At 40.5% G+C, this 14704-nt stretch overlaps 3 protein-coding genes across 15 annotated transcripts in view; all 3 read left to right on the top strand.

Moving 5' to 3' along the window:
• Positions 1–1716, top strand: part of specc1lb (sperm antigen with calponin homology and coiled-coil domains 1-like b) — a 24484-nt gene extending 22768 nt beyond the window's left edge. Inside the window, exon 15 of the mRNA XM_035527540.1 lies at positions 1–1716. This exon is cut by the window's left edge and continues 523 nt beyond it. The gene's annotated coding sequence lies outside the window, so the exon portion shown is untranslated.
• A 604-nt stretch (positions 1717–2320) lies between these two features.
• adora2ab (adenosine A2a receptor b) lies at positions 2321–12423 on the top strand. 13 transcript variants are annotated; one of them, XR_004776207.2, is made up of 7 exons: positions 2655–3057; positions 3638–3762; positions 4593–5357; positions 7537–8543; positions 8671–8742; positions 9761–9882; positions 10182–12423. XR_004776207.2 is itself a non-coding variant. In XM_081720238.1 (6 exons), the coding sequence occupies exons 4-6, from the start codon at positions 5026–5028 to the stop codon at positions 8706–8708; spliced, it is 1377 nt and encodes a 458-aa protein (XP_081576364.1). In that variant the 5' UTR covers positions 2321–2631; positions 3013–3057; positions 3638–3762; positions 4593–5025; the 3' UTR covers positions 8709–9579. The 13 variants fall into 13 exon arrangements, 12 of the variants coding, with proteins under 12 accessions (XP_081576364.1, XP_081576361.1, XP_081576362.1 ...); XM_081720238.1 differs by lacking the exons at positions 9761–9882; positions 10182–12423 and adding an exon at positions 2321–2631 and having other exon boundaries at positions 3013–3057; positions 8671–9579; XM_081720235.1 differs by lacking the exons at positions 9761–9882; positions 10182–12423 and adding an exon at positions 2321–2631 and having other exon boundaries at positions 2943–3057; positions 8671–9579.
• Positions 12424–12561: 138 nt separating this feature from the next.
• On the top strand, positions 12562–14654 carry snrpd3l (small nuclear ribonucleoprotein D3 polypeptide, like). Its single transcript, XM_027003729.3, has 4 exons — positions 12562–12704; positions 13207–13343; positions 13447–13639; positions 14403–14654. Exons 2-4 carry the CDS (start codon positions 13218–13220, stop codon positions 14468–14470), a joined length of 387 nt encoding a protein of 128 aa, XP_026859530.1. The 5' UTR covers positions 12562–12704; positions 13207–13217; the 3' UTR covers positions 14471–14654.
• The last annotated feature ends 50 nt before the right edge of the window (positions 14655–14704 follow it).

The following is a 14704-nucleotide window of genomic DNA, read 5'->3' as shown; positions in this document are numbered from 1 at the left end:
TTTTTTTTATGTCAGCAGAATGTCAGTATCCTCATTATACGTAATTCATTCCATTGTGCCATTTGTGCTGTTTAATAAGCTTTAACAGTAGGATTATGGAAGAGGATTTCACTCATGGTTTGCTGTTCCTTGGCTTTGGTGGTCATTGTGCCTTGTCCATAACAGTGATTCTGTAATTGAAATCTTGGTTTCTTGGTACGTATTTATTTTAAAAAGTGATGCCCCTAAAAGCTTCCCTTGCCACTAAGCTCATAAAGAACTTGAGTTTAGTTGTTTTGAGTCAGTGTCCTTCATGACAGTTGGCCCTTTTCCCTCGTTCTCTCCACATTTCTACTTTTGTAGAAATTTCATGCCTTTTGTCATGCAAAAGGAACAGGTTTTTGTATGCAAATATAAGGAAGTTTCGGGTATCAGTAGGATGGAAAACACTTCCCTAAGTTGGCTGCCTTTACTGAAATCCAGAGCTGCTTTATCCCTTTTATTAGTACCTCACTGCTTACACAAGTGATCTCTAGCCCACTCGCTGCCTCAGAAGTGCAAAAGTACTGAATGCGTTTTCTGATTGTAATCAGCACCATGCTGGGTTTCACAGACCATGTCTGCTTTGCCCTGTTCTACAAGCATACCTAACTTCCATAACCAACTCCTATTGCAGACTTTTCTTACTGGTGTAAAAGCACAAAACAGGACTCAATGTGTGTATTCTCAGTAAAATGTGAAGCTTCTCTGTTGTTTTGCATATCTTTGAATGCATTACACGACTTTATATTTGAGGCTCAATCTAAACTTTGCTTCTGCACAAACACAAAGCCCAGAGCACCATGCACACTTTTGATAAAGGTAAGGGTTTTTTGTTTTTATTTGTTTGCCTGCTTTTTGAGATGGCTTGTAAAGCACAATGCTTGCTATGGTAAGTGCAAAGGCCTACCTGCTCTAATGTCTTTTCTGCATTGCCTTAAAAATATTGTTTTATAAAGACATTCTGCCCAAATAGGTCTGCCACCTTCTGTTGGCAGAGTCAAATATCTTTGAAGTTGTTAAGATTTATGCCAAGACCCAGAACAAGGGATATTTTAATTTGTACATTTCAGCATTTGAAGTGCAAATATTTTTTTATGTCAAATGTCCATTATCTTGAAAAAAAGAAGATACCACCTGTAATTTATTCCAGACAGTGTTTTGCTGAGTTTGGATGATGGAAAAAGAGGGTACCTGAAAATATTACATCTAGATTTGATTACATCGCTTGAAGCTGCTGCTCTTGATGACTTCATGTTTTGAAACATTATGCTATGTCCTGATGCAGATCAGGTTGAGGTTTCAGTTGCAATTTGATTTAATTTAACCAGGTATACAAATGGGGGTGCCGATGGAAAATTATTTTTTCATTAACTCTTATTTCTAATTCACCTCCCAGGGCTCTGAGATTTCGTAAGGTTTCATCCACTGAAATGCATTTTTTTGTATCATGTTTGTTGGTTTTATCATGTGAGTGAGTTTGAATTCATTACCGTGTGAGTGGATGGGAATGTATTGTAGAAATTTTCATTACTGTTTTTACGCTCTTTTAGCACTCTTCACACGTCCTTTCTTGCTACATTCATTTGATCTCCTTGTTTTCAGTTAAAGAAATTGTCTGAACTTCCTGTTGAGCATTTTCTTACAACCATTTCTAGACCAGCAAGTCTAATACCAATAAATTTCTCAGATTATTCATTTCTTTGCTGTTTGTGTTTCTAATTTGCTTCATAACAGTGGGTCCATTGTGTGCATTCTTGAGTGAAAACTGGACTGCACACATTGCTGTATCTCTGTTTTAGATTAATGAGAGGATGTGGCATAAACCCAAGGACATAGGTGAGAAAACAGTCTCGGTGCTCATCACCACTCAGATCTTGGGGGTTAAATGCTGCACACCCCAGGGAACACTCATCTCTTCACAACAAGTCACCTTGGCTATTATAAAGATCATTTTAAAAGTTTTACAGTTTGTTGTAGATTCTGTGAACTAATGGAGCCCCAATACCTTATGGAAAAGAAATCTGTAAATGGTCATTTACTGCTAAATCATAGGAAGTCCTTAAATGTTGTCAGGGAAGTAAAACTAGTTTTGACAGTGATTAAAATGTGTAAATACACAGCTCCTTTGAAATGAGGGCAATGCCAAACTTGAAACTATTGGCATGAGGTGGGCAATTTTAAATTTTTTCTTTTAAGTGTGGGTTGTTTTAATAGTTCTTAGCAAGGGTCTTGGTGATTTGGTGAGTTGTCTGAAGGTGGAGCTTGGTTTGTTTCTGACTTACTGGTGTCTTGCATACATTTTTAATGTAACCACGAAGTGAAACAGGATGTTTCAGCTGCTCTTTGCAATGAACCTCAGCTTTTGGTATGCTTGCGGGCTGTTTCTTTAATGGGTGATACCGTATGAATAGTTCACATGTGAGTAATCTGTTGGGCTAGAATTCTGTCAATGAAAGTTTCGTCTGCGCATTTGACGAGGAACTGTAGCACGCAAATAATAATAATATAATTATTGGGTCCATAAAATGATCGAAGAGGACCAAAGTCCCCCTTGTACAGGCGCTGCAAAGTGAAAAGGCTACCGACATGCGTGACACTCGGACAAAAAAGGTCAGTGGACGCTGAGCAGAGGGAGGGGAGAGACCCTTCAAACGCAGCCAGCGCTCGTCTCGATAGCAGCGATCATTGAATACATTCGCTGAACAAAGCGCGGAAAGTGTCGATACTTGTCGCTCTTGCATGACCTTGTCCCCCTAAGGCATACAGCCACATTAAGAGCGTTCAAGCTGAGCGGTTAGACGCTGAAGTTTTGCGTCGTAATTAACTCTATGAAATAAGTTCAACATTTTATGATTTCTTAGTGTATCGATAGTTTCGGGGACTTCAAATGACATCTCATTTTTTTGGTACTCTCCCCGAAGTTTCGCGATGGGTAAAGCGCACAGCTACGTGCGCTGCTCCACATCAAACAAAGGTCTCGTTTCCGCTCAGGTAATGGACCCTCGCGTTCTTGACGTCCTGTCTCACAGCTTGCATGTAAGTGTTGCATTTACGGACATCTGAATTTAAGGCTTATTTCCCTATTCACTTCCTCTTAATTTGTAAACTGCAATTTAGAAACTCTGGTGGAAACGGTCAGTGACCCGGGATTGATAGCTGTTATTCTGCTGTGTTTGTTTGTTTGTTTGTTTGTTTTTCATTAATTTGTATGGCATTTGTGGCAGGTACGCTTGCTTTCTCCTGTCCATGCATACTTGAGATCGATCGTGTTAGATTGGAAATAGTCCCTTGAGAATCCCATTCCTTTGCTTTAATTTTCAGATAAATATGTCAGAAGTTATATATGTGCAAGTCTCTAAATGAATAATATTCAGTAATTGACTTGGATAACGCCCCACTAATAGTAACATCAATGTAATTTCTTAAAGCTATTTTGATTGACAGATCCGAATGGGTTTTCCTAGTTATTTTTAAATGCTTATCAGGAATGAAAACGCATCCTCATCATCTGCCGTTCGTTGCGCCATTTCCAACGAGAGCAGTGTCCGTTTCTAATAATGTATTTTACAACTCTTTGCGTAAGTGGGAATGTAATAGGCGAATAGTTTCTTCACAGGTGTTACAACAATAAGTTATAACAGAGAGCAGAGCAAGACAAGGTTCGGAAAGTCACTTCGCAAAACATTCTTAACCTAACGCATCTATACTTAGATACCTAAGGACACCGTGAAAAGATATTTGGTAAGTGTGGCACCTCAGAAACTGCACAAAAATTGCATTTGTTACTGTACTATAAAAAGGAAATAATGTCTGTCATCTGTCTAAGCTTGTTTAGTCTTTCTGTGACTGAATTGTGAAGTTGTTTACAGTGCCTGAAATGTAAAGGGCTTTGTCCAAAAAACAAAAATGGTTTGAAGTAATCTGGCTTTATGCTCTGGCTAGTCCATTTTGAAGGTAGAGGCAAATATACTATATATATATATATATATATATATATATATATATATATATATATATATATATATATATATATATATATATATATATATATAATTTTTTTTTTTTTACTTAAAACAAAAATGCAAAGGACAGTATTATTTCCAGTGTTACTTTTACTTTATTAAGGTTCTCCCCCAAAACCAGAGAGAATTACAAAACATATTATAAAAATCAGTTGATTTTTAGTCAGAGAGTGATTTATATTCATAGAAAAAAAGCTTCATTTTCAAGCCGAACAGATTAGTAGATTCATGTGAGTTTGGATACAAAAGAATATTTGTTCTACATTTCTAAGCCAGTAATAGCACATGCACTGCAAGGTTCAAATGTACACTTCCTGGAGAAAAGAGAGGAAATGCATCCTGGCCTTATGATAAATCGCAAACTGACAAACATATTTCACGAATATTTGTGAAGGCAGTCTTAAAATAAAACTATATCGTTGGACTTTGGACAGTGCTCTGTTGCTCTTGTGGGAAACTGACCTTCCAAAGACAAATTGTTTTTTGTTTTTTTTTACTTAGTCAGGGAGGTTGATCTTCCATTATATGATGTGATTGTTCTCTTTCTAGGGTTACTGACCTCATAGTGGCTTTTTGTTGGAGTCCTTCCAACTCCCCCAAACATTTGTTTCTCTGAGATGGTTTATAGTTGACTAAGGAAATCTGGAAGAGGTGGCTGGCAGGTCAACAGAAGAGAGCGTGGGCCACTCTGCAAGTACTACAGGAGTGAGAGCAGGGCTTTCTGCACGTTCATCGCTCTGACCCCGTGGTGGCCCAACTTCTGGATCCACACCTATAACGGCTACTCTTTTCTTGGTGAAAAGCAGGCTGCTTGGAGGAAAGTGGAGGTAGGGCTTGCTTATCTTCAGCCCTCAGGCTCCTTGCACCAATCGAGAGGGAGAGTGACGCCCTCCTGCCCGCGCCCCCAGGAGCCCCGAGGCCCAGCTATGAGCCGCGCTGTGAGTCGGCCCAGGCGGACGACCACGGCCCCGACTCGGCCAGCATGCTGAGCAAGGCCGACGTGGCGTACATAGCCCTAGAGCTGCTGATCGCGGTGCTCTCCGTGGCCGGAAATGTGCTGGTGTGCTGGTCCGTGTGCCTCAACAGTAACCTTCAGAGCATCACCAACTTCTTCGTGGTGTCATTGGCGGTGGCCGACATCGCCGTGGGCCTGCTCGCCATCCCCTTCGCCATCACGGTCAGCACGGGCTTCTGCAGCCACTTTCATGGATGCCTCTTCATCGCTTGCTTTGTTCTGGTGCTTACACAAAGCTCCATCTTCAGCCTGCTGGCCATTGCCTTGGACCGCTACGTCGCCATCACCATCCCACTGAGGTGGGTGAGCTTCACAGCGGCGCCGGGGGGGGCGTGTGCGTGGGGCATTATGGCCATTTGTATAAGTTATGCACAGGTTTGATTATCGTGTCGCCGAACTGTAGTGTCATCTGAACAATGCTTATTTGTTTATACCTGGGCAGGTGTCATCGTGGTGCTTAATAGTTAGTGCAGTGAAAGATTTACTCCACAACAACATGCAGGGTTATTGTCTCCTGCTGTTTAATGTAGTTGGGTTCAATTACAGTGCGACTGGGTGCGAGTCGAGCTGCAGTCTCCTGATAAGACACTCTAATGCCAGGACGTTATTCAGGAGAGAGGGAGGAGCCAACAGAAGCTGAATCAAATGGAGAAAGCAAGTGTAGACTGTTGCAGAGGAGAGCTGACTTTGAATACATCACATGGGCCTGTCTGGTCACAGATAGGGCATTTGGTCTTCATGCCCATATAAAACCAGTGATCCAAAGTTTGATGGATTAATTTACTGATCAGTTGTCTCAAATTTTCATGCATGGCTTTATTTTCACAATTCTGTACATTTGTCCATGTGAACATGAGACAATAGTCACAGGACTGACTGGCTATTATCTTTTCTTTGACATTTGCTCATAATAGACAAAAGGAAAGTTGTACCTAATTTGTGCAGTCAAATCCATGCAAATGAACTGTATTTCCCAGTAAAATATTTGCATAGCAACACACTGTACTATTTCCAAAGTATTTATGTTTGGCTTGCCAAGAAATTTAATAACTTTAACAGTTTAGCAGTCAAATTATGATTTACTTTGAAAGGCTGATGAGCATGTAGTCATTACCTTATAGAGCAGTTCACCCTCCTCTCTCTACAGTAACTCATTTTGCTCTCAGTTACTGTGTAACATGTACACAAACATAAAGGCAGAACTAAATTCAAACGACCCACTTTACAATCTGCTCTTCATGCTTGTTCACCGTTCACTGTAATATCCTTCTGAAATATACATGGTTTTAGAAATGTGCACATAAACAGTTTAGAGTGTGACTGACATGTGCCTATCAAACATTCCAACCAATCGTTTTTGAAAAGCCCCACTGTCTCTGCTGAACTGAGCCATAGCCACTGGTTTTCGGCTCCTCCTTATGTGGATGGTTGATGTAAGGTTTAGCTCACTGTGCACTCATGGACTGGCCGGCGTGTCTGCAGCGGCTCCAGAAAAAAAGCCAGAACAGGTGTTGATTGTCTAAGGGCCCTGGGCTCTGTGAGTATGGTGGCTCTGTGGGATCTGTGACATTGCGGGTGGCCAAATAGGTTATTTGGAGCCCTGGAGCCCCTGTAAGTCTGTCGGCTTTAATGAACTCCTCACCATCGCGAGGAAGATTTGAGTCCCTGGATTATTTGAACAATTGCCACCACACATTCCCTCCCTTCCCAGACATCACTTGGGAAAAGACACATGCTGCAGGGCTGGATGTTTTTTGTTTCTGGCTAAAATGAAGGGGTTTTTAACAGCTGGCTTTCTTTTATATAAATGTTACTGCAGTCATACTTAATTTTAGCTGATATACTTTATACATGGGAATGAATTGTAATACACTGAGAACACAATAAAGACCTTTACAATATGTTTTATCAAAAATATATTAAAGCTTTAAGAACTTGGATATTATATATTAATAATAAAGGGCTTTGGGTTCTTTGGACTGTAAGAGTTACATTTAGGGTATATGCTCTTCTCATTTGTGTATTTCCTTGTATTTGAACATTGATCAACTAAATTAAAAAGCAAAATTCTCAAAACAATGGTCATTCCTAAGAGCTATAGAATGGATGTTCGTGTGTACTTGAAAACAAGTTTGTTTTCAAACTTAAAACGATACAGTCTTCCCATGTTCTGACATTTTCATGCAAGGGGCACTCCTTGAACATTTATTGCTCTGTTAGGAAGTTAATTTTAGGCAAACCAGGAAAGGCGAACCTGATTTGTGAGGTAGATGGGAGAGTTTGGAGTATTAAGTTAGGAGTGTTGTCCAGCACGCACCACAACATCTTGTCCTCAGAATTCATGTCTATGTGTGTGTGTCTCTGTGTGTGTGTGTGTGTGTGTGTGTGTGTGTGTGTGTGTGTGTGTGTGTGTGTGTGTGTGTGTGTGTGTGTGTGTGTGTGTGTGTGTGTGTGTGTGTGTGTGTGTGTGTGTGTCAGGTACAACAGCCTCGTGACAAGCCAGCGAGCCAAAGCCATCATTGCCGTGTGCTGGATTCTCTCAGTGGTCATCGGTTTGACTCCCATGCTGGGCTGGAACATGCGGTCCACAATCAGCCCCAACAGTTCCTGCCCCTCCGGTATGACAGAGTGCCTGTTTGAGAAGGTGGTCACAATGGACTACATGGTTTACTTCAACTTTTTTGGCTGCGTGCTCATGCCACTGCTGGCCATGCTGGTGATCTATGCCCGGATCTTCATGGCTGCCCGGGAGCAGCTCTGGCGGATGGAGCAGAAGCTGTCGCTAGGTCACGGCCATGTCGATGGCTCCTCCTCTTCCCGCTCCAGGCTACAGAGGGAAGTGCACGCGGCCAAGTCACTGGCCATCATCGTGGGCCTCTTCGCACTGTGTTGGCTCCCCCTGCACATCATCAACTGCTTCACGCTTTTCTGCCCGCTCTGTGCCCGCCCTCCGGGCTGGATCATGTACTTGGCCATTATCCTCTCGCACGCCAACTCAGTGGTGAACCCATTCATTTACGCCTACCGCATCCGGGACTTCCAGCACACATTCCGCAGGATCATTGGGCAGCATGTCCTGAGGCAGCGCAGCGGCTTGCTCAGCGGCAGCACTGCAGCTGGGATCACCACCACTACCTCCGTTAGTGTTGTGGATTCCTCATTTGGCACCATGGCCAACGGCAGCACACTGGGCCATAGCCACCCTCGAGGTTGTCACCATGGAAGTGTAAATAAAACACCCTCCACGGGTAGCCAGTGGAAGCCCAGGTCAAACCACATGGGTACAGACTGCAGGTCTGCTGGGCGTTGCCCTACAGAAGAAGCCTTTTCTGCCCAATCAAAGCTTTGCTCAGTAGGCTGTTCTGATTGGGCTGTTAAGGACATTTCCTCTAGTGAGAGCAATGCAGAAATCATGGTGGTAAAGCACTGTAGCATTAATACCAATATAAATTTCAGCTCTTTTCCCACAAGGACCAGTTATTCAGGTGAGCTCACTGAGGTGTCATGACAGAATCTTTGACTGAGGTGTTCTTGTATAACTCAGTGTGTGTAAGCATAGTTGTACAAACAGCTAAACTTACCTGACCTGCACACAACCTACATGTTTCCCAGATCATGATGTCACTATTGTGGAATTGAGGGTGACCTAATTCTTGCTACTGTCTGGAACCAGATAAGGCAAAGGTATGTGTACTTGCTACATTTCTGTGGGAACTTGGTGAATTCCAACATATCTAAACTTCAGAGTTATCTGATGGCATGAATGAATTTCCCATATCTCTTGTAGTCAGAACTGCCACACAATCTGAACCCCTATTCTACAGATTAGGTTTTATCAGACACTAGGCTTCCTTACAAAAATTGTTAAGAATGTTTAATTAGATAAGTCAGTGTTTATGGTTAATTTAATTACTCCAGTACTTGTTGAAGTACTTTCAATGTCAGTCTATCCTGACCATTAAAATATAACAAACATACAAATATAGGGTTTATAAGATCTCTAAGCCTAATATTTTAAAACATTTATTTATTTATTTATTTAATAATTCTTATTCATTGCTAATTCATAATGCAGCAGTGCATGGTGTATCACACAGCTGGACTTCACATCCAGCACATCTCTGATGAATGTGCCCTAGCACCAAAGGTTTGCTGGATGTCACCACACTCCAAAACTGTGACTGTGCATCTACCCACTTTGTGGATATGTCTCATTACAAAGGCAGATTGTGAAAGACCCTTTTTTCCTCCTCCGAGAGCACAGCTAATGTTCATTTTCAGATACTCTTGGACAATACTTTAAATCTTGGTGCACTTGTCTGCTGCCAACTGGTACTTTTTCTGGAGGGTTCTAAATCTAACCTAAGTTACAGTACGAAAACTCTTACCACACAAATTTGTACTGCCTCCAACCTTCTGCTTCATTACACAAACCCTCTTATAAACACTTGTGACTGTGAAGCATGTTTATTGGTGGTTCTGAAATTTACTAAATAAATACAGAGCTCAAATCAGCATCTACATCACTTGATGTGTCTATTATTTTCAGTGCATATATGCATATTCATGAGTAGGAGTGAAGCTGCCCATCACATGCTGAGAGTAGTAACATGAGGTGTTTGTAAAAAGAAAGCTGTCTATGTTTTTATTGCTTTCATACTGATGTGACGGTAACTGTAGGCATTCTCCGTTTAAATATCAGGTTTCCCAGTGCAAACAAATAAAAAGGGCTCAACACGACCACCCAACGGAAAGCACTCAACAGAGCGGACTTTGAACCTCATAGCATTAAAAAAGGATGTCAAGAAAAAAGCTACATGGCTAGTAAGTCATAAAAACAAGGGCATTAAAGGAGCAGTTGTCTTGCATAACAACTTGGTATCACAAAATGATTGAATGTAAATAAAGATGGAATTAGGTTTATTTATGCCACATTTAAAAATGAGAGTTAATGCCCTGTTACAAGGGCTCTCCTCTGCCCTGCACATATAAAGCCAAAGACACATATCTGATATAATTTTGTTAGGAGAGTGCAGCTAGTCCTAATGTAATGCAAATCAAATGAAGGGGCATTTGATGACGTCTTTTATTGTGCCATTATGTGCCTTTTTCCTTGTTAAAAGGCTCTGGGGTGGGAAACAGCTGCACTAAAGCACTGCTTTTTGTAAAACGTGATGCTTGCATGAAAGGTGAAGTGAAAGCACACATCCAATGACATGGACATCTACTCAGAAAAGGTGGAGACCTTAACTTCTATTTACAAACGGAATAAAGGGATGGATGGAAGAGGCACCTGAAAATGTTGAATTGTTTTTGTACCTATGCCTCAGTGGATAAAGTGCTTATTTGTCCTGCTTTAACGTTTACTACCCGATCACCTAAAATACAAGATTATGCATTACAATGCACATTACAAAGAGAAGTATAGAGCCAAATGAGACTTCAGAAAATGTGCTTTTTTAATAATAATTTTATTCAGCATCTTCACATTATTTGCATGGTGCAGGCAGAACTCATTACATATGATAGCACAAGTCAAACTGAAATCAACCTGAACATGAATCTGTCTAAAAGAACATTACTGCCCCTTTTTGCCCGACATGTCTCTAGTCATTTGTACTAAGAATTCACCATGCAGTGTATAGATGAAGTTTAGCTGTTTTCTTGATGCTTTTTTTCATGACTTTTAGACAGGGCAAAGATGGCACTGTTATTGCACACTGTGGCAGTAGACAGCTACATCCTTTAATGAGACAAATGCCCTGTATAAAGAGCTGTGGTCAGTGTATCCCCATTCAAGAAGTTTGCTCTGGTGTAAATCAGACTAGGATAAAGCTAACACGCTATCAGTAAGCCACATAGATCAGCAGTTGCAGACATATTAATTCAAGTGGTAAAATGATGTTTGGAGATGTTGAGAGTTACTGTGTAATCAACAGCCTGGCTCCTGATCACAGCCTTTTAGACTGGCTTTGCGCATGTTTGGCTGCATGGAGGTTTGCTTCTCTTCTGTAGTTCTGGTGAAGGTAAACTTCATTTGATCCTTCAGATGTATAAACTTTCATAATTACAAGGTCAATTTCAAGTTTCAGCACAGCTCCTGAAGCAGTCATGAAACAAATATTCCATCATGAAGTGTATTATTAAAAAGCCCTCATGTCTGATTCCTTAAGTAGGCTTTAAAATGCTATGAAAAGGTTAGGCTTTAAAATGCTATGAAAAGGTCAGGTAATGGAGAACATTTCTGTTATGGTGTTTACAGTTGTCAGGTATGATCATATTTCAACAATTATAGTGGAGGAAATTTGGGAAATAAAGTAGGGTTTGTACTGCTCTAGAAATACATGTCTTTTACAATTTGTGCTTTACATCAATGCCATGTTAGTTTTTACAATACTGCAAAATTAGATAATAAATCTCGGTTCATATGCATTAGTAATATTATCTCTGTTTTGTCTTAAAGACAGAGGGAGTTACAATGACCTGAGCCAGTCAACATCTACATTTCTCTGGCACTAGATTGGCCAGGGTAAAAGACATGCTCAGTGGTGTTCAAGTTAAATCCTTCAAGAACATTCCACTTTTTAGACCTCAAAATCTAAAAGTTGGTTTAGTCATATATTTTGGCTTAACATACTGCTTCATGGGGAATGCCATCCATTTTAAGGCATTTGATTCACCACCATCCATCCAGTTAAAGCTGCAGAAATGGATTTTACTCCACCATATTTAGTCACTGAGGGAGTCTTCCCCCCCACTCCCACTCCCACTATCCAGAACATTCCCCAGAAGCCCTCTCTCTAAAGAGATATGTGCACATACAAAAATAATTTACAGAAAAGCAGAACCTGCTACCTTTTCTAGAAGTTTATTTTGTAATTGCTGGTTACACACTAAGTCAATCTTAGAGATTTTAATTTACTGATGGCTAAAAGGATATAAAGACAGTTTAGCCAGTGAAATATCTTAAAACAGCTGTGTGGCGCTCCTATACATATGATCCTTCTGCTGCTGTTCCCTGTCACATGATGCTTTTTATCTTTATATTCATTCATTTATGTCAGAATATAAACTTGTCTTTCTGTTCTTGCTTACTTGTATTCTTTGTCATTTACAATTGTAGACTTTCTTGGCTTTCCAGGTTACTTGCTGGTACAATATAACCAACTATTCTGGCACATCTTTGCTCAGTCTATCTGATGGATCTATGTGCTATTTCAGGCTCATAGCCTGCTGAACCCAAGTAAAACTAACATTCTACTCTTTAATCTCAGCAATTGTTTCATTTCTTCTGTCTATCTGTTTGTTTGTTATGACCAAAGCGATCTCCTAGTACACATAAATCCATCTCAGGAAAATAGCTTTAATAGATTACATTGAATTTGTTCGAAGCGGGTATTTTAGCCATGAACCTTGGTTCATGATACTATGTAATTAAATACTGCCCTCTGCTGGTGAAGTGAGGTAGGCTTACAAAACCCCGTAACTTCACTACAACGCCCATGATGCAATCGATATATTTCCGGGTGGGAGGGCAATTCCGCTTCATACTGCATTGTGGGAGCGGGAAAACGCCACAAATACTCACGTTGCTGGGACGTTGACGAGAGAAAATCAAAGGATTTTTAGTCATCGTTTCGATAAAGGTACAGTCTAATGTGTTCAGCCATAAGTTTTTCTCCGATGGTAGTTTGTAAGTGATTCATATTTTGTGTAGCCAGCGACTTAGCTAGCCTTCTGTGTTGACGCTAACTAGGCTCCTTGTTTGTCTGCCTTATTGAGTGTATTAGCTAGCTAGCTAGCTAGCTAGGTAACGTAACCCTATCTTTATTTCACGATGTAGGGATGCTACTGGAGGAAAATGTGTTTTGTGCCTTTACCTTCAGCAGATTTAGCTATTTTCCATATCTGGATAAGTGATTCATTCTTCATAAGCGTCGTAGAGTAGTATGTACCACAGTAGTAACTAATAATAAAATGTTATATGGAGTAGGTTATCACCTTGTATGTGCGAAGTTAAGACGATACTAACATTGCTATACAACCTGTCGTCCGTTAAATATCGTGGGATACGTTAATTGGATGGCGACGGTTATAATTTGTATATGTAGTATGTACCTTATGGTCCCTCCTCCCTCCCCGCTGCAGATATCGTCACAATGTCCATTGGCGTCCCAATCAAAGTTCTCCATGAAGCAGAGGGTCATATTGTAACCTGTGAAACCAATACCGGTGAGGTCTACAGAGGAAAACTGATAGAAGCTGAGGATAACATGAACTGTCAGGTAACGTGTGCACTGCTCTCCTGTGGCCACTGCAATTTGTAATGGAAAAGCCACTTCCACAAATATAAAAGGCAGGTTTGGAATGCTGTTTAATTTGTTTCAGATGTCAAACATCACTGTGACATATCGGGATGGCAGAGTTTCCCAGCTGGAGCAAGTCTACATCCGCGGCAGCAAAATTCGCTTCCTTATCCTGCCGGACATGTTGAAAAATGCTCCTATGTTGAAGAGCATGAAAAATAAAAATCAAGGAGCAGGAGCTGGGAGGGGCAAGGCAGCTATTCTTAAAGCTCAAGGTAATGCGAAGTGCCATGAATGTAATTGGTTTGGTTGTTTCACAGGCACTGTCCAAAAAGATTTGCATTTTTTACTCTGTTCTCCCTTGTAGACATCAGTCTTGCTGAAAGACTTTCATACATTTTGTGAGATTATACCACTTACTCGTTAGTGTGCACCTTTCCATTCAGACATGCAGGCTTGTCAGAAGGGATTGTCACTTATTGAGCAATTCCTAATTACTGAATAATATTTAAAAACTACAGAATTTCAGGTGATTGTGTATATGGGCTTGTTTTTCCATGTGTGCATGAGTCAGTCATTTGGTTGAAATAGTTGAAAAGGTAGCTGAGGATGTTTTGAACTTGTTCTGTCAGTGGTATTCTGTATCTGTTTATTGACATTTATATTTGCATCCTGATCTGTGTGTGTGTGTGTGTCATATAATTAGAACATGATTAGACAATTTAGATGACTATTCCCAAAAAATGCAATAATGTTCAAACTGCATTATATCCAATTTCCAAGCACACAGACCTTTTTCTGTGTGTTTGAAAGGATTGAATCACTTGATTATAAATAACTGCTATATTTGTTTGGTCATTTGAAAGGCTGTGGCTTGTTGACCAAGCAGTATTTGACATGCTATGTAGTGCTCAATGTTTGTTACATGTGCAACCTTTACATAAACTTTGCTCTCAACTAATTATACAAAACAGTAACTGTCATTCTCGGCCATCAACAGACAGGAAGTGATGTCTAATTTTGCTTTTTGCCCTGCAGTTGCTGCAAGAGGTCGTGGCCGGGGAGGTCCAGGAGGAAGAGGAAATATTTTCCAGAAAAGGCGATAATTTGAGCCACAGAACAGTTTGCCTGTACAGATGATTTTTTTTGGTATGTTAATGGCTTACTTGGTAGTAATCTGTGAATTCACTGATATTGCAAAGTAACTCCTTACCCAGGAATCCTGTTTCTTGTTTTGTTTTTTTGTTTTTTCCCCTTTGGTCATAATAAATTTGACTTTTTACTTTTCTATGTTTGGGTTTTTATAACTTGGTGTGATCCATTCCATCTTTTGTCAGTGT

This window comes from Electrophorus electricus, chromosome 8 (assembly GCF_041902795.1).
Source record: "Electrophorus electricus isolate QZ-2024a chromosome 8, ASM4190279v1, whole genome shotgun sequence".
NCBI lineage: Eukaryota > Metazoa > Chordata > Actinopteri > Gymnotiformes > Gymnotidae > Electrophorus > Electrophorus electricus.
This window is presented reverse-complemented; position numbering and strand designations above follow the sequence as displayed.